The 24,831-nt window shown below is 46.3% G+C and overlaps 2 protein-coding genes across 2 annotated transcripts in view; one reads left to right on the top strand and one right to left on the bottom strand.

Moving 5' to 3' along the window:
- ttll5 (tubulin tyrosine ligase-like family, member 5) overlaps positions 1–11,052 on the top strand; it is a 129,413-nt gene extending 118,361 nt beyond the window's left edge. The window contains exons 30-31 of the mRNA XM_084310603.1: positions 4,958–5,040; positions 8,990–11,052. Of these exons, the coding sequence (XP_084166729.1) occupies positions 4,958–5,040; positions 8,990–9,042 (136 nt within the window). The 3' untranslated portion in view covers positions 9,043–11,052. The remainder of the gene's footprint in view (positions 1–4,957; positions 5,041–8,989) is intronic.
- Positions 11,053–11,212: 160 nt separating this feature from the next.
- On the bottom strand, positions 11,213–24,245 carry tgfb3 (transforming growth factor, beta 3). The gene is made up of 7 exons (XM_084310614.1): positions 23,436–24,245; positions 17,914–18,077; positions 15,819–15,948; positions 15,538–15,645; positions 13,339–13,507; positions 12,597–12,750; positions 11,213–12,489 (listed from the first exon to the last, which is right to left on the bottom strand). The coding sequence occupies exons 1-7, from the start codon at positions 23,779–23,781 to the stop codon at positions 12,331–12,333; spliced, it is 1,230 nt and encodes a 409-aa protein (XP_084166740.1). The 5' UTR covers positions 23,782–24,245; the 3' UTR covers positions 11,213–12,330.
- Between the last annotated feature and the right edge of the window lie 586 nt (positions 24,246–24,831).

Raw genomic sequence — 24,831 nt, 5'->3', positions numbered from 1 at the left:
TCATACAAAAATACGGTCTAGTGTATAAATATGTTTTTATCGTTTTCTGCAGTATTTCATAGAACGTGAGATATAGCCATAAATGCATATATTAGATCATCAAATGCAGTTTGATACCGATCGACGCCAGATAAAAAATTTCAACTGTACATGATCCTAGACGTTATGACTCATCATGCGCGGATGAGCGGAGGGGGGGGGGGGTCGTTTATAATTCCGTGACCGACGTTAAATGATTCATGTAGTATGGGTGATATATTGATCAGAGCAGTTTGTATCGAAAATGGTAAAGAAAAACGCTGAAACTCACCCCAGTCTCCTCGTAGCGTTGGGTGATGAGAGTGGAGCAAAAAGATCGCTATTATGGGATGTTGATCGATGCGATCCATTGCCGGTTGTATATTACTAATACACGTCCAAATAATGTTGATTATTGAGTTATGGCAAAGATCCATATCCACAGTGTCTGTATTGAGCCCCGGGACGATCACAGAGTAGCCGGACGAAAATAAGGGACGGGCCAAACACTTCCGGCCACTTCCGGTTTGGCAACTCGTCGATCGGCCACGAGGTGGCGGTATTGAAGGGTTGCAGAGTTGAGCGGAGTCCTACAGCACCAGCCAAGACTCCGTGGGTGAAATTTGAATACCATGACGAAAATATGAAATATTGATCTCAAAGACGCCTTACACATTGGCAGATTACGCATGGCGGAGAATGACGTGTTAACAAGTCATTGGCGAGCAATGGGTTAAGACATGCTAGCTACTTATACACATTAAGACACGCAAGCTACTTATACACATTAAGACACGCTAGCTACCTATACACATTAAGACACGCTAGCTACCTATACACATTAAGACATGCTAGCTACTTATACACATTAAGACATGCTAGCTACTTATACACATTAAGACACACAAGCTACTTATACACATTAAGACGGGATCGTCCCTATGTTCCCCGGGTCCTATGTTCCCCAGGTTCTATGTTCCCCGCTTTGATTGATTAATAGATTGAAAATTTTATTAATTATTAATGTCCGCCTTGTTTCGAACGGTTAAGCTTAGGCCCTCTTTCAAACTGGTTAAGGTTAGAGTTTGGAATCAGGGCTGGTGGTCTAAAATTTTCAATCAATCAAAGCGGGGAACATAGAACCCGGGGAACATAGGACCCGGGAACATAGACATGCTCCCATTAAGACATGCTAGCTACCTATACAAATTAAGACATGCTAGCTACCTATACACATTAAGACATGCTAGCTACTTATACACATTAAGACACGCTAGCTACCTATACACATTAAGACACGCTAGCTACCTATACACATTAAGACACACAAGCTACTTATACACATTAAGACATGCTAGCTACCTATACAGATTAAGACACGCTAGCTACCTATACACATTAAGACACGCTAGCTACCTATACACATTAAGACACGCTAGCTACCTATACACATTAAGACACACAAGCTAATTATACACATTAAGACATGCTAGCTACCTATACAGATTAAGACATGCTAGCTACCTATACACATTAAGACATGCTAGCTACCTATACACATTAAGACACGCTAGCTAGCTATACACATTAAGACACGCTAGCTACCTATACACATTAAGACACACTAGCTACCTATACACATTAAAATACGCTAGCTATCTATACACATTAAGACACGCTAGCTACCTATACACACATTAAAATACACTATCTACTGTACATATACACATTAAAATACACTAGCTACCTATACACATAAAAATATGCTAGCAGTAGCTACCTATACACATTAAAATATGCTAGCTAGGGCGGTCAGGTGGCGTAGCGGGGATTGTGCTCGTCACCAATGCAATAGGCTGCGGTCTCGACTCCCGGAGAGTCAGCATTGCCTTGGCTCGGGCTGATCGCTATACTAACTCGTTTGGCTGAGTTAGGGGGAGGGGAGCCGTGGGTGGGTCCTGGGCGTTGTGGACAGCGACCCCTACAGTTCGGTCGGGGCGCCTGCTCAGCAAGGGTAGGATCTGGAGAGGGGTAGTGCGACCTTCCACACGTTACACTCTCCCGGTGAGAATCTGCGCGGCCAGGCTGGCTGCCGGCTGGCTGCACATGCGTCGGAGGAAAGCATGTGACAGTCTCCGGCCTCTCAGACCAACAGTAGGGGAAAGTGCGCAACAACCAGGAAGGGGGTTGGGAATTGGCATAACGACTAACAGTGGGATGGGAGAAAAAATCGGAAAAAGAAGGAGGGGGAAAAAAGATAATAAAAAAAGAATATATATATATGCTAGCTACCTATACACATTAAAATATGCTAGCTACCTATACACAACAAGTAGGCCTACACTTCAACTCTGTTTACATGTACCTCCGTCTCCTTTGAAGCATGTTTGCGAAACGTTCAACTGCAGGTTCATATTTTATCTGAACTTACTGTAAGTAAGCATATTTAGTTCTATTCTCCTACTTTGGTGTCGACTGCTGGACTCTTGGAAGTGACTTACTGAGAGAATGTTGACAAAGAAAGTGATGTGAAGAACCCGGAGGTCAAGTTTTTTTTCTTTTTCTTTTTTTGTTGCTTTCCCCCCAAATATGAAAGGGGTTGCTTCCTGTGGAGTTATGCCACACTTAAAGTGGGCCAGTCCTATTTGTGGTTGTGTAATGGTATGAAAGAACAACTGTGCAGCCCCTTACAAGGAGGCAGTGTGTGCCCTCATTACCTTGTTAATGCTTCTTTGGCAAGCTGCTGTTATGGGGCGAGAGGTTAATGCCAGCTAAGCTTTATTTATTGTTCCCCTTAAAAAATGCTTAACAGATTTAACATATAGTATTACAGGCTTGTTAGCTCCTGCTTTACGCCTTGTCTCCACCCATAAAGGCTTAGTATTCTGTAAAAAAAAATATATATATATGTGGACAGACAATTCCCTGTGTTGATTGTCTAATTCTAGAAGAAAGACTTAGTGATGTGGTGTTTTTGAGATCCAGTGCTACTTAACCAACTCTTGGGAGTCTCCTGAGTCTGCTCCGTTGTTTCACAATAGCACATGAATTTTGTTGACGCTACAATTTATATTTTATCATTAAAATGATACCCATTTCTTAAATTATTTCTTACGTAAGCCAGGGTTTGCACAAGGTCATTGAAGTGATTGAAGTGCTTGATAAAAGAATATTGAAAATCAAGGCCTAGAATTCCTCAAAAACAGCAAATTTTTTAACAAAGTGCTTAAAACGTCCTTTAAATTCAAATCATCCATTCGCATTGAATGTTTTGTTCATCCATGATCAAATTGTTCTGAATCAAGAAATCGTTTTTTTGTTCTGTTTTAATAAAATCTGACGAGTCGCTGTCTTGCACGCTCCAACTGCGTTGCCTAATTTCTTCGCGTAAAAAAAACAGCATTTAAAAGTGAATTGTATCCTTCGAGTGACATCCTTGAAAATAAAAAATAGTGCTTGCAAAAGTACTTTAAAGTCCTTGTATTCCATTTTGCAATGTCTGTGGGAACCCTGGTAAGCTCTTAATTTCTCTTCTTTAGAAAGGTTTTGTGTACATACTTAATCATCCATCCACCTGCTGTACTTAGAGACCCCCCCCCCCCATATCCTTTATGTTCTCGCCCATCATCCCGCAGGCACCCAGTCAGCTCCGTGGTCGTCTTCGCTATATCTCCCCAACGGTCAGGTTTAGTTTGAGAAGCACGTCATCCAGGATGGCTACCAGGGAGCAGGAATGTGTCCCCTCCCCAGCGCTGCAGCTCACGAGCAGCACTCAGTAAACACTTAACCTCTACCTCCGCAGAATGTCAAGAAACCCCCCCACCAGCCCCTATGGACAGAACATATAGGAAGGCCATTTAAAATCTGCTCCACATTTCTACTGCCGGGAGATGCTGCATCGCTTGCGCACCCTCGCACGCATACGTAAACACACAGCTAGCTATGTGTGTGCCAGGGTAGGGAAGTAGTCAAAAAGTAGCACTGAAATGGGAATTGTGGATGCAAAGGTCACTGAAAATAATTACCAAAGCAAGTACAGCTCAGTGTAAACCAGTGTCATCATTCTCAACTTGGGAAAGTTTGTACATTTTACATGAGGCCAAAAAAATCTATCAAAGGGATAATTTCCTAGGAGGGCAGCTGGGTGGCGCAGTGGGCAAGGCGCTCGCCACCAACGCAGGAGATACTGGTATCGAGCCCAGCTCTCTGCGTTGCTTCCGGCTTGGCCGGCCGTCGTACTAACACAATTGGCAGTGTTAGAGGGTGGGGAAGCCGGTGGGTGGGTCCTGGTCGTTGTAAACAGCGACTCCTACAGTTCGGTCGGGGCGCCTGCTCAGCGAGGAAAGGATCTAAGGGGGGTAGTGTGATCCTTCCACACGTTACACTCTCTCAGTGAGAGTCCGCGCTGCCAGGTGGAAAGAAGCGGTTGATTGGCTACACATGTGTCGGAGGAAGCATGTGATAGCCTCCACTCACCCAGACCGACCGTAGGGGGTAGGTGCGCAGCGACCAGGAAGGGGATTGGGAATTGGCATCACATGCATTGGGATGGGAGAAAAACGGAGGAAAAAGGAGGGGGGAAAAGATTAAAAAATAAATAAAAATGGATAATTTCCTATTGTGGTGTGCATGCGTACACACACACACACACACACACACACACACACACACACACACACACACACACACACACACACACACACACAGAGAGAGAGAGACACATTAGTTATCAGTAATCATTATCTCTGTAGTTTATGTACAGTACTGCTCATGCTAGAGAGAGATATAACATGAGGTGTAAAGTATCCTTTAAAGTCCAAGCAGCTGGGGCAGTCCTTTGTATGGGCGGTCTTGTGGATGCTGTTGTCACTTTCTAATCCCTCAGGAGTGGCTCGTGTCCAGCCCTCACTCACCCTTATCTTGTGTCTAACCCCGACAGGCATGCTTCCTCGGAGAGCCCTGCCAATGGAACCATGTCCAACGGCCAGCATGTCGTCCACGAGGCCGTCTGCATTGAAACAGGTGGGTGTGACAGTCCGCATGTCCACGCGCCCTACTGTACTCCACTGTACAGATGGCCGCTTTGGTACAGTAGTCTACGTGAGTCCTTGGGGCAGATGGTACGGTATGCCCTCTCCATGCTAGCGTTGATGATTACAGCCAGGCCTAGTGGCCATTCCTCCCATCGAGGACTGATAAACACCACTGGGTATTTTTATCTTGGAAAGCAAAGTGTATGCTCCATGGTTTTAGTCCCATATCGTTTTCTTTTTTGTGTGTGTTTGTTATCGTTCAACGTTGCAATTCGATGCAATTAACATTAATTGGATTATTTAATGTGTGATTTTGCATATGTACGCAGATATCATGATATACATGTTAGGGCTGGGAAATGAATCACATTTAATTTTCAATTCAATTCAAAATTCAATTAACTTTTAGCCAGATCATGTTTTAGTTTTTCAGTTGAATTATGCTTAAAGTTCAAGGAAATACACTGTTAAAAAGAAATGTTTTATTTTTTTTTCTCAATAAATGTTTCCAAAGTCAATGGGTAATCATGTTAAATAATAGTGATACCAATATTGACCGAAATAATCGTGATTATGATTTATTTTTTCATAATCGAGCAGCCCAAATACATGTATATTGATATTGAAAAGAACTATGGTGATGTTCATTTCTTTGATGTTTCCCCACCCCATTCAAACTCCATAAAAGAGCAGTCCGTAAGCCATAAAACTCCAGTGCCATAATATTAAATTACAATACAAATGTTTACTGTCTTTTACACCATACAACTGACAGTGAGCTCATACGACATGTGCCACCGCCTTCCCTCTCTAGAGTGCAGGCCAAGGAGGAAAAACACATTTTAATCAGCCATGTATGACTGGGCATAAACACGTAGTTCGCTTTCCAGTAGAGTAATCGGCCGTTTGATCATATAGTCTCCATGTGTCCAAGTCTAGAGGTCAGATTACTGCCGGGGATAAAGAGGCATTACTCTGATGGCATATCTCCTCTGTAATGAGATCCAGCGATGGGAAATAGACACTGTTTGGGCATTCCCATCTGTTGGCTATGCTTCAACTGTCCTAATCGCTGCCCAGCCACCTAAATCCCTCCACAGCCATGCCCCAGAAATCACATCAAGCAAGTGAAGAAGGAGAAAAAAGAGAAAAATCAAGCTTACGATCTTTGTTAAGTGTATTGTGGTCTTATACGCCCCTGTGTGTGTGTGTGTGTGTGTGTGTGTGTGTGTGCGTGTGCGTGTGCACGCTCACATGTGTGTCCTGTCATCCTGCAGTGGTTGCACAACTCTTTCCATCGTGGAGCCTGAGAAGGGGACTGGGGAAACTGTTGAGTTTATTGCAGTAACAGTGATATTAAGCAGTATTTTTTCTTTTTGCTGATGCACATCTGCTTGTCTGATCAGCGATTTTTTTTCCATAGTGCTCCTCCTATACGTTAGTGTTAGTCTATCACACCATTCATCATCATGGGAGAGTCGCACTCACTAGAACCGACCCAGAGAGAGAGAGAGAGAGAGAGAGCTAGATCAGTCTGCATTGGTCCAAACGGAGTCGCTGGAAAAAGACAGTAGCTACACACCAACTAACCAACCAACCCCCAAAAATGTGTGTGTATTTTTGTGTGTGTATTAGTGTGTGTGCGACCAGAACATTTCTTTCTCTTTGTCTTTCTGTCTTTCTCCCTCTTCTCTCCCCTCAACAGTATGAGGGTTGGCGCAGGTTAACAAACATCTTATAAACTCATCAATAACTGTAACTGGATCCGCTGGGAGCTGCTTCTGAATTTCATGAATGCATTTTTTTCCGTCATTTCAGGGCACAAAGGGTGGGGGGGGGGGGTGCTTCACTCCCACCTTTCAGAGTTAAAAAAGAAAGAGAGAGAGTCTGAGTGAGTGAGAGAGAATGGAAAGCTCAGCGTCGACGAAGAACCAGTTAACAAGCCAAGGTTTAGCCATGCATTGACAATGGAACTGTGTGGAACAGAGACATGGTGTGACTGGTGTTTTGGGGGGTGGGGTGGGGGTGGGGGGGTTGTTATTGGAGGGGTTAGGAGCGAGGCAGGGTCTCTGCCCAGTGTACCTTTTGTAGCGAGATGACTGGCCTCCTCTGATGGATTCTGACAGGGAGTTAGAGTGAGTCCAAATGGACAGCATTCTCTCTGATCAGCTGTCAGCCAGCATTAATCACTCTCTCTCCCTCGTGCTCTCTCTCTCTCTCTCTCTCTCGTGCTCTCTCTCTCGTGCTCTCTCTCTCTATTTCTCTCTCTCCCTGCTCTCAGAACTCCCACTCAGTCACTCTCTCTCTCTCCCTCTCTCTCATCCCATTTCTCCCTCTTCCCCTCTTCATGGTACCCCCATTCAGTTTTTTTAATGCAGAGTGAGGGGGGGGGGGGGGGGGGTTTGATGAGGTCCCATCAATGCTTATAAAAACAGATCATATCTATCGGCCACATGTGTTTGAGATCCTGCTCTTGAAGTTTCCAGGGGCTCCACAGACGGGCGGGCGGAGGGGAGATTTATTGCATTCTGTTTGAGGAGGAAATGAACGCCGTGCACTTGTGCCATTTTAATGGGATACTGATCATGTCGAGACTGATTGCTCTCGGCCCGTCTGGACCTAAACACGACTCTGTGTCTCCCCCCCCGCCGGTCTCGCTTTGTTAGGAGAAAAGGGAGGAAAGTTATTGGCCATCATCCCCGCTTCAGTCGGGCTGTATATCCTATAGCGGCTGATTGGGTCCAACCTGTCGCTCGAACCACTTTTTATTATCCTCTCCGGAGGAGAGAGAGGGAGGGCAGCTTGGAGTCACTCGAACGCCTTCAAAAGACGGTTGATAGATGCAACAACATCGCTTAAGCCCGGGGTTTAAACCTGTGACATTGTTGGCACAGGGCAGACTGGGCCACGGGGATGCCCCCACACCTGTTACTTATTAGATAAAAGTGACATCCAATATCAATTACACTAAATTATTGTAGAAATGTGCTGTGCTTGTTTCACCGTGTTGGGGACTGATTTCCCAGACATGGAGTAAGCACAGTCAAATGCAGAAACGGGGCCCATTGTCTTCCTCTACTCCATTCCAGGATTAGATTTTCCCACGTTGTCTTTGTTGGTAGCGGTTTGTGCCATTAGTTTATCATTTTTGGATCTCGGCACGTCATGTGGAGAGGGAAAAGAGAGAATATTGGCCCTTTCTCTTTTCCCTTTTGCTGAGCTAGAGGAAGCTGCTGCTAGCGGTCATGTCATCGGATTGGAAGTCGGGGAGATGTTTTAGTTTTCCAGCTCCGTCAGGCCCCACGGTGTAAAAAGAGCACCAAAATAAACAGAGTCTGCCGAGAGGGAATGAAAGGGAATACTGTTTGGGAGCACAAACACGGCAGCTCCAACTGTACTTGGAATTCCTTTTCTACTGGATGCCTGGCACCGGGCCAGGCGATAGGCTTAAGGGAGCGAGGGGGCTGCGGGGTGAGGGGATGGCCGGACGTGGGGGGCTGACCACTGGCTGACTCGGTCGCTTCTGTCGATGCCTGAACCTTAGCCATGAGGAATCAAACACATCTACCAGGGATCACGCACCTAGATAGTTCTGGTGGGTTCCTTTTACATTTTACATTTACATTTAGTCATTTAGCTGATGCTTTTATCCAAAGCGACTTACAAGTTCTGTACGACAAGTCATCAGGAAGGGCACAACTCAGCTGAGTAACAATGTTCAACAATGTTCATCAAGAACATTCATTTTGAAGAAAGACTTTTAAAGCTCAAGGGAATTTTAAGCATTTTCCTCCCAACCCCTGGCGAGTATATCACTAATAACTCCATCTCCATACCATGTGGCACATTTGGATTTTGACTTTGAATATTTGTGTATACACATACCTTTCCCAGACCCTGTGCTAAATTGTGCTTCTGTCTATTGTGTGTCCCAGCAGGTCTGTCTACGTACAGCAAGCTGTTCCAAGACCAGGCCCCTGAACACAGATGACATCATGGGGACCAGAGCACCGTCCTGCCTCTTTGCCGGCTCGACAGGTGTCTCTGCATGTAGCCGCACGCCTGCATCCACACACACACACACACACAGACACACACACACATGCAGGTGTATTCTGGGAGAGGACAACAGACGGGGAGCGTGTCAGTTACGGGAGTGGACCCTATTAATTTCTCTGTGATACAGCCTCAGACATGCAATGGGATAGCCTGCCTGGGTCAGGAATGCCCCTGCTTTGACGCAGCTCGGGATTTGTTGCACGGCTCAAGATCAGTCTGGACCTCCTTGCCTCTCTCCTGCCCTTATCCACCCCCCCCCCCCCCCCCCACACACACACACACAGACACGCACACACAATCCCTCAACCCCCATATCCCAACAACTGTTGTCCTCTTTCATTCTCCCAACGCATGTCGATGCCATGGAAGGATTTTCAGCAACTTGACGCCCCACAACAGCTGGTTCCTCGGGCTCCCATAGGTCCCATCGCTGTAGTGTGTATATATAAAACTCTTCTTCCATATATATACAAGCGGTGGTACTATGCACCCCCTCCTCCCTCCCGCTCAATTCACGTAGCGCTATAAAGATGTGTTTGTCATGCGAGTCTCTGGAAAAAAAGGCACACACGAGAAGAAGAAAAAACGGCAAGGCTCGAGACTTTTGCTTCCGGATAGAAATTTGCTGTGTTATTGCAAATTGGCCGGTATTCTAGAGCTCGCCTCAGTGACTTCTCATCTCACTGCTATGAGCGGCGAGTACAGCTGAGGAGCTCCTTTCATGTTCAGCTTTCGTTAGAACCTCCTCCAGCTCCCACTCCCTCATGAAGGCCAAACAGTTGCCAATACTGACCCTCCCCAGTCACCACCGCTGAAGGATGTGTTGAAAGGCAAGCATCCTCTCTGCATGGTAGGCTTGATATAAAAGGAAACTCCCCCAACGTTTTCAGTGTGATTTGCTTGTTGCCTTTTCGGTTCACTCCTTTTTTTATCTTTTTTTTTTCTCATAAAAACATATACAACGTATTAAATCTTTTCGGAAGGTCAAACTTTCCAAAAGGTTTCACTTTGAGATGTACTGCTTGTTGTCGAATGCTTCCTCCTGTACTGACAGCCTAATGATGTTTCTTTTTGAATGGACCAAATTGATTAGATGGATACAAATGTCTTTGCCAGTACATTATGTTATGGTATCGGTGTCCAGTGACAATCTCTCGTGTGTGTGTGTGTGTGCGTGCGCGCGTGTGTGTGTGTGTGTAGCTACACAGCGGAACTGCTCCTGGCCCCTATAATAGCTCAAAGCATGGCATAAAGGAGCTTTATGCTTATACATAACAGTCTTCCCTCACAGGGTAGGCGAATGCTGCACTTGTATCCCTGGAGATGTTGTTGTATGACTCTGTATATACTATGTACCGTATAGTGAAAGTACTCAGGGTTTGTTAATAAGATAAAACATACATCTGTGTGATTAGATTCAGTATGTTTATAATACTTGTTTTTCTTTTGCAGGGAAATACTTGAATTTTTGTCCAGAGTTTTAAATCGTATCAATGATAATACAATGTACTTAAACATGCTTTTCTTTTTGTGCATCTGATTATACAGTAGTTTGGCAGTTTTGCAAAAGTATTGAATTTATTACACTGGGTGTGTGAACGCTGTTAATTTTGTAATGTTTGATATTTGAATGTGTATGCTATTGAATATGACTACTAATGCCTACAGCATGCACAGTGTTACGACACGACTCGTAGAGTCCAGCTGTGAGCTCTCCAGTGATGTACGGTGACTTCTCGTCAGATGATACTAAATTGTTTACAGTCATATATTTTCAACTGGATTCAGCTTTTCTGTTTCATCGCTGTTGGTCCACACTGCAGTACAGGACTGTTTTAGGCCAGTGACCATTGTAGCAAGCCAAGCAATATCCACACCTATTGTTCAACAAGCATTACAAAGATATTGATCATGCCAGTGTCTGTATATTGTCATGTGCATTGGACACTTTCATTAAAAAAAAGAAGGGGAAAAAAGTCAATTGAATCTGCTTCCTTTTGGTTAATTTGATAAATGTTTTTTAGTTTGTCTGGATGTATGCGCCGTGCGCTTTCAAACAAAGACTTGATTGACTTTTACCAAATGAAAGTAGGAGCAACTCGAAAGGTTTTTCCAAGACTGTCCATATTTTAATAAAAAAAGTGTTTCCAAGAGTAGTAATAAAAACATTTACAGTTGGTGATCTAGTGAAGTTTTCACTTAGTGACATTAACATAGTCTTGTACAACAGAAAGGCAGAAAAAAAAACGTCTCTAGAACACCATCCTGTTGTATTAGAGAGGTAAACATAACCATGAAAATACTATTTTTTTAATAAAAGTTGTTTTCCAGCATGTTGTATTATTTTTTTTTTCTAAGATAAATCCTCTCCATCAGCGTTTCGTTGTAGATGGAACAGTGTTGGGTGCTGTGGCGCGGTGCACAGCGCTTAGTATCCAGCCAGGACAGTCCTGTGCGTCGTCAAGGCCTTCGCGTTGTTGGCCGAGGGACGGGTTCGCTTTCAGCAAACAGTTTGTTTTACCCTCCCTTTTTTTTTTTTTTTTTTAACATATTCATTTCACTCTTGAGTTCAGTCTTGCATTCTCAGTCTTTTTTTATTTATTTTTTTTATTTTGACTGCAACTTGTTTGTCCTCGAGTATGCAGTGGTCATAGCGAGAGCATAACGTGTTCTTCTCCTCTTCCAACTGGCTTTGAGCGGCCGCCGTCATTATGCCACAGAAGGTACAGGCGGTTGAAAACGCTCAACTGTTTGGGAAAGGAAGGGAAGAAAAAAACAAGAGGAGAAACACTGACGTGAAAAGGCCACTGTTGGAAGGCCGGGGGGGGGGGGGAAGAAATGATGAGTTCTGACACGTGAGTTCTGATGAGTTTTGAGATTGTCGTTAATGGAGTGGTGTTTATCAAAAGTCAGCGGTGCACACGCAGCCAAAGGTCATAGGTTAAAGTGGTAGGCTGCGTCTGTCTGTCTGTCTGCAGGGTTTCTGTGTGAGAGAGAGAACTCTGGCTTGGCTGAGGCAGGGGGGGGGGGGGGGGGGGGGTGAGGGTGGACAGAGGTACTTGTGATTTAAAAAGGCGACGCACCACCCTTTCCGCTCACCCCCTGTCCCCCTCCTGAGTAGTGCCGGGCCCCCCGTCAGATCCCAGGTCTCTTGGGTGGTGGGGGGGTGTGTGTGGGGGGAGGGGGGGGGGGGGTCAGACGGACACCGAAGGCCCCCTTTTTAGCTGCACTTGCAGGACTTGACGATCATGTTGGAGAGCTGCTCCACCTTGGGCGTGCGACCCACGTAGTAGAGGATGGTGAGGGGCTCCAGATCCTGGGGGACGCAGCAGGGCGAGGCGGAGGCCTCTGGGTTCAGGGTGTTGTACAGGCTTAGCAGCTGTGGAGGGGAGAAGAGGTCAAGAGGTCAGTGTATGAGTGAGTGAGTGTGTAGTTCCTATGGTTTCATGAATACAGGCAACCCTGTTCCATTTGGCGGCATCTCACCGAGCTGTGGGTGGTGTCTGCACTGCGTAGGTAAGGACAGGGACCGGAGCAGAAGTTGGCGTAGTACCCTTTGGGCTCATGGATCCACCTCCAGCCCAGGTGCTGGCGGAAATCAATGTACAGCGGCCGCACACAGCAGTTCTCCTCGTAATTACTACAGAGAAGAAGGAAAACGGTGATATTAAAAAAAAGAAAATATGTTTTAAGAGTTGGAAGAGTTGTATACATTTTCCTCCGTATAGCCTGACAGCCGGAGACCGGAGGAGAAGCTCAGAGATTCCACTGCTAGGTGTGTCCCTATTTTCCCTCTTGGAGTCGGCCCAGGTGTCTTAGTGCTGCCTGTCAGCCTGACACAGGGAATCCAGCGGTGAGGAGGCAGCTAGTCTTCCAGCACCGGGGCAAATCTGAACTTGTATCAGGTTGCTAATGCCTCTGCCATGCTTGATTAGCTGATTAACACGTATACTGTGTGCTAAGTATGCCAATTGTTTTCCCCTGCTATCTCAGTAATAAACGATAGACCATATTGCTATATGAGGTCCCTTTGGCTGGTTCAAAAAAAGATGAGGAGCCCAGAAGACAACGATGGAGACTCCCTTTATTCATGATCATTTTTGAACTAGCTAACGGGCTGTCAAGTGCTTTGTTTCCAGGAGCTAAGAGTGCAGATGTAGTCTAAAGCACTATTTATAGGAAAACAATGAACAATGGTCTCTCTGAACAAAGCGGAAAGGTTCCTTACGAGAAGCAGTAGTTGGTGTCGAGTGCCCGCTTGCGCCTGCGGGAGGAGGACTGGGCATCGAGCCTGTGGGGAGGCAGCATCATGAGGATGAGGTGAGGGTACGGCTGCTCCTTCTGCTTCTTCAGACGGCCCAGGTCCAACCTCTGCTCCTCATAGTCCCCCTCCACACCTGCAACAGGAGGCCAATTCAATCATGAGTTAATGCCAACAGGGATCCCAACTAACTCATAGGGTCAGATAAACAATAACTATGTGTTAAGGGCAATAGAAATGTCTCATGTTTCAGCTCATGGAGCCGTGGGTTTGTAAAAGAACCCACTGTGTCTCTAGTGCAGGGGTTCTCAAAAAAAAATCTTTATTTTTTTATCTACTTTTTCCTCCTATTTTTCTGTATTTTCCTCCCATCCCAATTTAGTCGTTATGCCAATTCCCCCCCCCCCCCCCCCCCTTCCTGGTCGTTGCGCACATGTGACCCCCACTGGTCGGTCTAGGGAGCCCTGAAGTCTATCACATGCTTCCTCCAATACATAGGAGACAGCCAGCAGCCTCTTTTCACCTGACAGCGAGGACTCTCATTGGTGAAGTGTAACGCGTGGGAGGTCAGTCAGGTCACACTACCTTCACCATTTCCCTCCCTCGCTGTGCAGGCGCCCTGACCGACCTGTAGGAGTCGCTGTTTACAACGACCAGATTACCACCCACCGGCTTCCCTCCCGCTGACACTGCCAATTGTGCCAGTATGACGACCGGCCAAGCCGGAGGCACCGCTGACAGCCGGATTCGATACCAGTGTCTCTGCGGTGGTAGAGAGACGCTTAGTCCGCTGTGCTACCCGGCCGCGTGAATTTTAAAGGCAACCAACTTGCGTCTAGCCACGCCCCGCCACGCCCCCGCGGCGACGAGCTCTGCCGTGGCAGCATTATGCAGCGGTAATTCCCCCTCTTTTAACATCGACGACTAGCTCAACTGGTTTGCCGCCTTGCTATGGATCCTGCGGTGCGTTGGTGACAAGTTCGATTCCCTTCAATTTTTTTTTCTTTTTTTTTTTTAACATGCATTCTTTCGCCGGTTAAGTTTAGGCATTGTTAAGGTTAGGCATTGTTAAGGTTAGGCATTGTTTCGGAGTTGGTTAAGGTTAGAAGGGTTAAGTTTAGGCGCTGTTTTGGAGTTGGTTAAGGTTAGAGTTTGTCTTAGAGCATGGCAATATTCTTTCGGAGTTGGTTAAGGTTATGGTTAAATTTAGGCATTGTTTCGGAGTTGGTTAAGGTTAGGGTTCTCAAACTTTTTCATACCGTGACCCCATTTTATTTAGGTTTTTTTTGGGGACCCCACACTCAATGTAAAAGCACACGTTGAACTTGATCATGCATATTTATTAGAAAATGTTATTACAGCACTATGTTATCAATACACATTTATAAAACGAGGCATATTTAGCCAAAATATGTTGCCAGAATTTTTTTAATATTTTTTAATTTTCCAATGCACTGTCACCTACCCGCGACCCCAATTTGGGTCGCGACACGTAGTTTGAGAACCACTGCTCTAGACTGTGTTATATCTTAACTTGTACAGTAAAATGATAATCTCTAGTGGTGGTGAGAGACTGGCCCGCTCGCCTTCCTCTTCCTCCTGCTCCTCCTCCTCCTCTAGCACCAGCCAGCTGCTCCCTCGCTCCCTTGCTTTCTTCCGTCCTCCCCCCTGGGCTTGCGTCTGCTCATCCAATCTGTCCCTGATAGCTAAAGCAGTGGAGATCTCAGGAGAGCCGCCGCCGGTGGATACGGACGCCCCTCTTTAATTCGGGGCCAAGCGTCTGAGCGCCGTGGCAGCACATTCCTTGTGGCGAGGCCAGTCAGGGGAGCGTTCCCAGGACCAAGGACCCGCGGGCCCCAATGCTAAGTGAGATACCAGACCAATTGTATTCCCATGGTCTGTGTGTCTCTCTCTCTCTCTCTCCCTCACGGAAAGGAAACCCATTACCCCCCCCTCCCCCAAAAAACTCCTCAAATGAGTATCAACTCTTGAGGCACATGTTCACTGGATGAGACTTCAGAGGGACGTTCTCTTAGACCGAGCTCATTAATAAGGAGGAGAGGGACTTTCGGAAAACCAACACGGAGGAACTGAGTGCGGTGGAGAGTCGCGCGGTCTGTCCGAGGTATTTTGTGTCGCTGGGTTATGACCTCACGCCAATCTCACCTTTGAATTTGACGTCCAACACCTCGTTGACGTTCTCGATGATGTCGCCATTGGGGTTGAAGGTGTGGCAGGGACAATGCACACTGATCTCCAGGCCAAGGTTGGTCTCTGAAGAGAAACAAGAGCACAGGGGGAAATGGTGACGGAGCTTTATTTTCCCCCCGGGGGCGCTTTTCCTTTATTTAGATCAACTAAACATTCCAGTGCCCGCTGGCACAGGCATCGATACCAAATATGTTCTGAGGTAAGGAAGGTTTTCTACATGCAGGAGTCCCACTCACGTCGGTACATAAGCCACTCCCTGACCGTCTCTGTGACGTCAAAGGAGACCCACTCAGGCGTCCCCTTGGTCAGGACGTTCTTGCCCCCAATGTAGCGTTGCTTGGCTATGTGATCATCTTTCTGGAGGATCTGCGAGGAGAGAGATGAAAGTGTGACACAACTGCATGCTCTCTTTCTCTCGCTTTCTCTCTCTTTCTCTCTTCTCACACACACACACACACACACACACACACACACACACACACACACACACACACACACACACCTACACACCTACACACCTACACACACACACACACACACACACACACACACACACAACCAGACGGCAATCCAGCCAGAGCTGTCTGAGCCAGACTATCCGGGATGCCCTGGGCCAAACGTCTACTCTTCATGGAAAATGTGACTCCCCGTGTTGATATCCCCATTTTGCAAGTTAATGCTTGTGTGTTGCCCCACTGCCAATGAGAACCTGGCTGTCCCTCCTATCAGCACTTCACTGACTTCAACTAGGGTTCCCAAATTTTTTTATTTGTACAGTATTATGTTATTCTGAAGGTGGGGCCCCATTTTCTTGTGCTAACTACTATCGTAATGTTTAAACGGGAGTCGACTTGAGAGAGCAACTGTTTGACAGCGCAGACGAATGTTATCTGAATGGCAGGACCGCAGCGGTGTGAGTCCAGAGATCACCACCTCCGACAGCACCTAGCATTTCTCTGAACAAAGGGGCTTATCTCTCGGGGAGAGCTGAGTGAAGTTAGGGGGCTGAGCGCTTTAGCTTAGCCGCACAGCAGTGCTGGATAACCAGGTTCCGGAACATTGTCAGCATCTAATCTGGCTTCCTGTGGGAACGGGGGGCCGAGGGCCGCCAACGCCAGCCCCTGCCAATCAGCTCCCAGGCTAATGTGTGTGGGGGCGAGCGGCTCCGTTTGCTCCCCCAGTGGCTGACCCTGCCTCTATCTCCTCCCGGGCCCCTGGAAACAATCTGAGGGCCTGACAGCCTGTGCTCGGCTCTGGCCAGAGCCCGCCTGAGAGTCGGTATGCAGTCCGGAGACGCTTGTCTCCCTGGCAGGAAATGTTGGAACCTGATCATGGCTCCCAGTCTCTCACGGGAGATTAATGAGGAAACTGAGTTAAAAAAAAAAAATCCATCCCCACCACCCCATATACACACATCCAATAGACACACAAACACTCTCTCTTACACACACACATGCCATAGAAAGGCTCTCATACCACATAAACATAGAAAATGCAGGTGCAGAGATGTATGAATCCCCTGCTGAAAGCCCAGCGCCTTACTTGAAATAACAAAAAATTGACAATTGTTCTGAGATTGACAGCCGAGAAAGGAGAGATTGCAGAACGGCAATCTAGAGTTTCTCCGAGACGGCTGTAGCAAGCTCTTAAATTTGTGCAAATGCTCTAATGTAGAATCCATTTGACTGGAGGCACATGGAATAATGATCAGCAGTTGAAAAGAGAGGGGGGCGGGGGGGTACGAGGGCCCTGATATAAATGTTTTCATCTTTCTCGTGGACCTGCACAATCCTATTGCATTGGGTCGTGTGGGAAACAACAGTTGTGATTGGAGGATCAAGAAAAGAGGGCAGGGTTTGAGATAGGTCCACGGTGTAGCTAGCAGTGGAAATTAATGGTCAGTTGGCACACCTGGTAGAGCTCAAACCACACCTGGTAGAGCTCAATCCACACCTGCTGGAGCTCAAACCACACCTGGTAGAGCTCAATCCACACCTGCTGGAGCTCATTCATCACCTGGTAGAGCTCAATCCACACCTGCTGGAGCTCATTCATCACCTGGTAGAGCTCAAACCACACCTGGTAGAGCTCATTCATCACCTGCTGGAGCTCAAACCACACCTGGTAGAGCTCATTCATCACCTGCTGGAGCTCAAACCACACCTGGTAGAGCTCATTCATCACCTGGTAGAGCTCAAACCACACCTGGTAGAGCTCATTCATCACCTGGTAGAGCTCAAACCACACCTGGTAGAGCTCATTCATCACCTGGTAGAGCTCAAACCACACCTGGTAGAGCTCAATCCACACCTGGTAGAGCTCAATCATCACCTGGTAGAGCTCAATCCTCTGCTCGTTCCTCTTGGCGCTGGAGTTGGGGACCCGCAGGGCTCGGAACTCGGCTCGGAAAAGGTTGGTGGAATTCTTCTCCATGGCCGAGACATTGAAGCGGAACACCTTGGAGGTGATGCCCTTGGGACAGTAGGGGAGGTCATCTGTAGGACACACAGGAAATAGTGACTCAATGGTGGCTTTAAACATTTTTAAATAAAAGATCCAATACAATCTGTGACTTTCTTTTATTGACTCTTCTCCAGTTACCTCATTGTGTACACATTATCAAAGCCTTATTTTCCAGCAGTTTCTCTCCACCAGGGTGGACATGTTTACATTCTGCGTATTGTTATGCTTATTGTGCTCATCGCTCAGGATGTGACACTACAAACCAAGATGTTTGACAGAATAACAAAATTGTTTTTAACTGTTTCTAGCCATTCCCAGAGAGAAGAGCAGGGCCACTGCCATCACGCCATCTGCTTGTGCTTTGTGCAGTCCGAGTTAGCAACAAGTTGAAGTCTTGAAATGAAAACCAAATGTCCCATGTGTTGGTGGTGGAACAGGCTGCAGAGAGAGAGAGCCCGCTCCGCCCACCGGCTCTGGAGCCCAACAGGTGCTCTGAGGGCTCGGATGGAAGCCCAGCATTCCCTGGAACCAAGCGGTTCAGCTAGGAAACATGTGCAATCACACGCCGGAACAGAACAGTACCTGAGCCAAAGGGGTTGTGGCCCCGACGTACTGTACGTCAAAGAGAAGGGGACTCCTTCAGCGACAGCAGATGTGACGTGTGCGGCTGACAAGCTGCACGGTGCATCATAACATGAGGTTTGTGTGCTGTGTGTGTGAGAGAGAGCGAGAGGGAGGGAGGGAGACGCACACACACACACAGTGAGCTCTGTCAGCTGCAGCAGCTACTACTACAGTAACGGCTACACCGTGGGTTTCTCTCTGAAACGCTTCCTGTTAGACGGCCCACTCGGGCCTTTTCTCTTTTTTATGCTCTAATACCATTGAATGGTTTATTATTTTAACAGGCTGAGCACATGCAGCGTTGAGAAAAACAAGCACGCGGCAAGCGTTTTATGAGCCAAGTGGAAACACACATTTACAGCCAAGCCATCACTAATTTATTACCCCAAGCTTAAGCTTTATTACCGACCCTGAGATTTGCTGGTGGTTAACGGGGGCACTGCACCTTCAGCTGCCCCGCAACCCCTGAGCTGTTTCTGGGTACAATGGAAAATCAAAATGTGTTGAGAGTTGTTTGCGTGTCATGCAGAAGGAACTCTCACGTCTCTGAAGTCAACGCACTCCGTTTAACCTGTAATCCTATTTCACAGTGTCCTCCTCGCCATTACCTGATGTTTCCACAAAGCCTTTTTCGAGTTTCCCTATTTATAGGTGACCTTTTCTCGTGTTCATCTCCAGCCAGATATCTGTCCAGTGTTTCCACACAATCTATAAGAAGGGAAACACGGGGTAGCGTTCTCCTCCCACAGTCTGCCCCCTCACCTCCACATCTCTCTCTCTCTCTCTCTCTCTCTCTCTCTCTCTCTCTCTCTCTCTCTCTCTCACTCTCTCTCACTCTCTCTCACTCTCTCTCACCCCTGCCTCCTCCATAGAAGGTGGAAAGCCCCACTTCGAGGGGCGATTTGAAATTCTAATCAAGTCTTCGGTTTCCTTTTGGATGACCTCATTTTTCCCATTGCAATGGCTTTTAGGTGGATTTCACATTACGGCTTATTTTTTGCCAAGGGTCTGAGGGTAATTTGTTCCATGTCTGAGTGGAGGGGGATTGCTTGTATAATTAGAGTGAAATACATTGGGCTAATGTTCTGCCCCCCCCCCCCCCCCCCCCCCCTCTCTCTCTCTCTCTCTATCTCCCTCCCTCTCCGTGATCAGATCTGGTCCTACATCAGCTTGAACCCGTTTGAATCAACATAAATTATGTCAGTTTCCCAGGGGCCTCAGAATTTTTTTTCGCTGGCTTAAAGGAACACGCCAACATTTTGGGAAATTAGCTTACCGTCTTCTCCAGAGAGAGACAAGAAGATAGATACCAGTTTCCTCTCTGTGCGTTCAGTAGAAAGCTATCTGGCTGCACGTTAGCCTAGCTTAGCACAATGAATGGAAGCGGAGTAGCGGACAGTGCCGGTTAGCCTAGGCATTGTCCAACTAACACCTAAGTTAACTGGTCCCAGCACATTCATTGTGCTAAGCTAGGCTAACGTGTTCCTTTAATAGTGAACTCTCCCATCATGTCTTCTTCTGAATCAGAGCCATCAGGACATCTTCAGCTGACACTTTGTTATTTGTCCCTAAAGTAATTATAGTTATATTATATTATGAAAACATTGTGTTACTGTCTTGGTAATAACTAATTACTGTCCCTTGATGAGATTCTTATTGAAGAGCTGAATTATTTTATAGCTGGACATTCTCATTACGTTAACACCTTTCAAACTGTGTATTATAGTCACATTTAATAGCTTGGATCACCAAACGATGCCCAGTCGATGCTCCTTTTCCTATTATCACTCAATTAATTGGCTCATGGACGGGGCAATAAGCAAGGATTTTAATGGCGGAGCTACACAGGAAGGCCTGGGGACAGACTTTGAATAGCTCTGCTCTAAAGCTTCTCATAAAGCCTCCGGCCCAGACATACACTCCCCCTCCCATAACCCCCCCATCCCAAAACCCACTCTCGGCCCTCTCCTTCCTGTGTCTGGGATGCCCCCACCACACAGCCTACTCCTCTCGCCTGGCAGGTGACATCACACAGAAGCTCCCTGCTAAATACTCCCAGCAATCAGCGCTCTGTTCCCACTGCCCTAGAGGACCGGCCGTGATGTCAGTCTCTCCAGAAGTATGTGGAGGTAAACAAAGGAAGTGTGGAAGCGTAGGGAGGCAGGTGCTGGCCAGCTGCTGAGAAGAAGTCTAGACCCTCGTTTACCAGTGAGAAATGGCAACGGTGCAGCGGAAACATCCATTCTATAATGTATTGAAATGCCGTTTTTAAGTGTGCTGCCCCCCAGCAGCGGCAGTCGGAATTCTGAGATTTGGGTTTTTTTCCGAATAAAGACAATCGACGAATATCCCTGGTGACCCGCAGATGAACTCTAGACCCGCGAATGAACTAGATGTCTCGATGTCGTCATCTTGGCCTGCAATCCAATAGTTGTGTTTTTGAACCTATTCATTATACAGATCCTGTGTCCATGCAGTGGACATAGAATCGGGTTCCAACTCCTATTCTTCCTCGGAGAGTGGCTACACATGGACATTGACTGTGGCAGGCTGCTGTAGATGAGATAATGTGATGGAGCTCTCTGCTGAAGCAAGACAGCTTTTTTCCACTTGATCAAGGATGAAGAAGGAAAAATGGCAGGAGGGTGGGGGTGTGGGGGGAGAGAGAGGCTGTCTTTCAGAATAGGCCAGAGAACCCTGTCTCTGTTTGCTGGGATGACATCACCTTCCTACGATTCCATATATCAGAAAACACTGCTGTCCTCAGCTCCGGTCCACATCTTCCTCCGTCCCGACACTGAGTCAATGATTACCTTATGCCAGACCCTTCGCTGTGACTGCGAGCTTCGCCGTGTGTTAGGCCACACTCTGCTCTGATTTCCAGATATGTGAGCCAATGCTTTCTCAGATCCGAGGTTTCTTTCAATGCATTCAGTATGGCAGGCTTGGATTGTGTGGGCAGTCTTATTATGGTAAAGGTCACAATGGCGCCTGTGACTGGATGGTATATGCACGAAGGAATATGTCCTGTCCTGAGTTCTGCAACAGCATGTGGGTTTTACTGATACTGAGTGAGACATTTATGGTGCCATAATGAATGACGTGATAAAGTGAAGGCACACATCTGCTCACTTCTTCTGGGTTATTCTTGTTTCTAACGACAAACACCCTAAATCCTGGTTTCCAAAACGATGGTTTGGGACCCAAAATGGGTTGCAGACCTATCGAGTATAGATACATCTTCATATTAAAGCCTGAGTCTTGGGGTGAGACTAATATGTCTTATTTGGGCCTTGGGCTGAAGAAGTGATAGTGTCAAGGAAAATGAATCTGAAGCACAAGAGTCAGACAGAAAATTAAAAATGAATTTGACAAAACTCCAAGACATTCCCACCTTTCAAAAACTGCGTATACGCTACAGTATTACCGTGGTGATAGACATTATGCTCCTATACTGAAACAGGCCCCTGCTTCCTTTTGAAATGACATAATGGAAAGTCAAGGGGGGAGTGAAAAGTGATTATTCATCCACACTGGTAGACCCCTTAATGAGGGTAACACCCTCCTTGGAGAAGTGACATTGAACAATGCCAATAGTAGGTCCAGTTGGTGGGGTGTATTATTACCATGGAGGCCCTCAGTATCTGGCTGTGACAGGGGTGATGTGTCCTGGGCACCTGGCCATGACTGATCCCACTCCTTAGCCCTCTGTTTGTTTTGGGAGCTCTGGCTACCTCTGACCAGTGGATAAACCCAGTTGTAGAGCTGTATATTTTGAGTGTCAGAAGCACTTTGGGGGACCTGCGAAATGGATTTGATTCAGAGGTTTATGCGGGTGCCAAAAGGAGGCTCTGTTTAGTGTTACAGCACAGCATGAAACACCTGTTGATTTCAAAGTAGTAACATCATGCACTGATCAGCCTCTAACTATGAATAGGCCGAATTCCAACTCCTCCACTTAAAATGTCCTCTCTCAGGAGAGTCGTTGCAATGGGAGTGAGAGAGAGCGGTCCAATGGGCTTCTCATTATGATTACTGGAACAATCAATTGAGCACAGTGTATACAGGAAATACCAATAGGGATGAGCAAAGCAATATGACCGTAACACACGAGCCAGTCGAATTTAAGAGAAAAATACACGGCAAGGAATGGAAAAGGTAGAAGGAAAAAAAATTAAGATTTGGAAAACCCAAGGCCAAATAAAAATTTGGAAATGAGGTATTGGAGTTGGCTATAAATGCTTGACTTAACTGCCTGAGAATCCCCCCTCCCCTTTGGAATGTGTCAGAATTTCGTGTGGTAGGCTGGAGTTCCCATGGCTTCGGTGTGAGGTATGTATGAGGAATGGTACTCATTCCAATTAGATTGTTTACTTTGCCCTCTCCGTTGCGCGCGCCATTCCAGTGCGCACGGGCGCGACCGTGCGTAAAAAAAACCTGCGCCGGTCAGTTCATCATTTTTAGGCGGAGAGTAGAATGTCGGGGTCGTTGCATTTATAATATAATATAATATATATATTTTTTTTTTGGGAAATGTTCTTTGGATGAGATTGAACGTCGTTATGAACACATGTAGGTATAATAGATCATGTAGGCCTATTGATAGAGGCGCTCCAAAAGTGTATTGTGGACGCATTCAGGGTATGCACACAAACCGACAGAATTAATACATTTCATACATACATTAATGCAAATAACACTTGAGCAGCGTGTGTGTGGGAGGGTGGGGGCAGAAGGTTGATGCATACAAGGCAAATATAACTTACTGTTTTCTGGCGGACCATTAATCATGTTGAACTTGTAAATCTCTTTGGCATAGTATTCAGTCTCCGTGTTATCCTGTCCACAACTCTGTTGTCTGTCTCTTCCCAGCTCCTCAATGAGCTCCTTCGTGCTGTTATAAAGGGCCAACACCTGAAACGGTACCTGGTTGGGACCGATAGTCTGTGGTGGACTGGTCAGCCGTAGTTTACTGAGAATCTGTCCACGGATCGCCTCTACTCGCTTTTTCTTTATGTGGTCAATGTCCACAGTGGTGCAAGTGGATAGTGACAAAGTCATTGTCACACAGTTTGAGAGGAGGAAAAACAGAAGTGCTTTGCCCAAATTCATATTTCTCTCTACCAAATTTGCTCACAAATGAAGCGTGTCAAATAACACAAAAAAAGTTATTCTTTTATTACTAAATTCCGAATTGAATAGAATCCTTTATCTCTTTGATTTCAAGTCGTCAGCGAGTTCTTCTCCGAGGAATCCCATGTTGTCAACTGTCATCTGTGTAAACTGCGCATTTGCATATAGTAAGAATAATCCATGACATTCTTGAAAAAGCAAAATCAACTCTTCAATCGAAATCTTCAGTGCTTTTGGCCTATTCTTCCTTTCCTTTTGTCACACACAAACATCCTTTCTCCCTCTTCATCAGCTCACAGGGTCTCGTTCTCTACACCATATTCAGTTTCTCCATTGCGTTATAGCTCTTTCCATCCACTGGTGCTGGTGGTAAAGTGCGCCTTTCTCTCTGCTCGTCGTTCTCTCTCCCCCTACGGCCAAGCTTCAAATACACTCTCCGGACGCACTCTCTACCACTTATAGGCTGCTTATAGGCAGAGGCAGAGCTCAGCTAAGTGTGACGTTTTCGAGGGAGGGTTTTCGAATTATAGACTAGTAGTAGTAGGCCAATATAAGAGCGCACATCTGGACTAGCTGTTCTAGGCTACACTGTCACACCGCTTCTATCAGGATTCAGGACTCTTAACTTGTGTTCCTTGTGGTGTGAGTTGGCATTTAAATGTATTTGCCCAAGTTTAATTAATCAACACTTTTAAGTGTAATACTGAGCCGATATTAATATTTGAAGATGGAAAGAAAGACAGCCTGTTAAAAAATGTAATTAAATGAAAGCCCACATCCAAGTAGACTGCATGGTAGAGGTCTGATCTACAAATAAATATAAAAGCTTAGTCTACACAGGACTCAAACATAACATTGTCGTTATGCGCCAAACAAGCTCTAAGCATCGACATTTTGAGGATTCTTGAAGTGTGTGTTGTCTGTGTGTGTGTGGGGCGGGGGGGGGCAAGCACCTTTGACCCGCTAGATGCTGCTGTTGTGCATGTACATTACGCCTTTTCCTATTGTAAGAACATGCACAATAGCGCC

This window comes from Notolepis coatsorum (genome assembly GCF_963971535.1).
Source record: "Notolepis coatsorum genome assembly, chromosome: 3".
NCBI classification, from domain to species: domain Eukaryota; kingdom Metazoa; phylum Chordata; class Actinopteri; order Aulopiformes; family Paralepididae; genus Notolepis; species Notolepis coatsorum.
The sequence above is the reverse complement of the archived record's forward strand: the minus strand, read 5'-3'. Positions and strand labels throughout refer to the sequence as shown.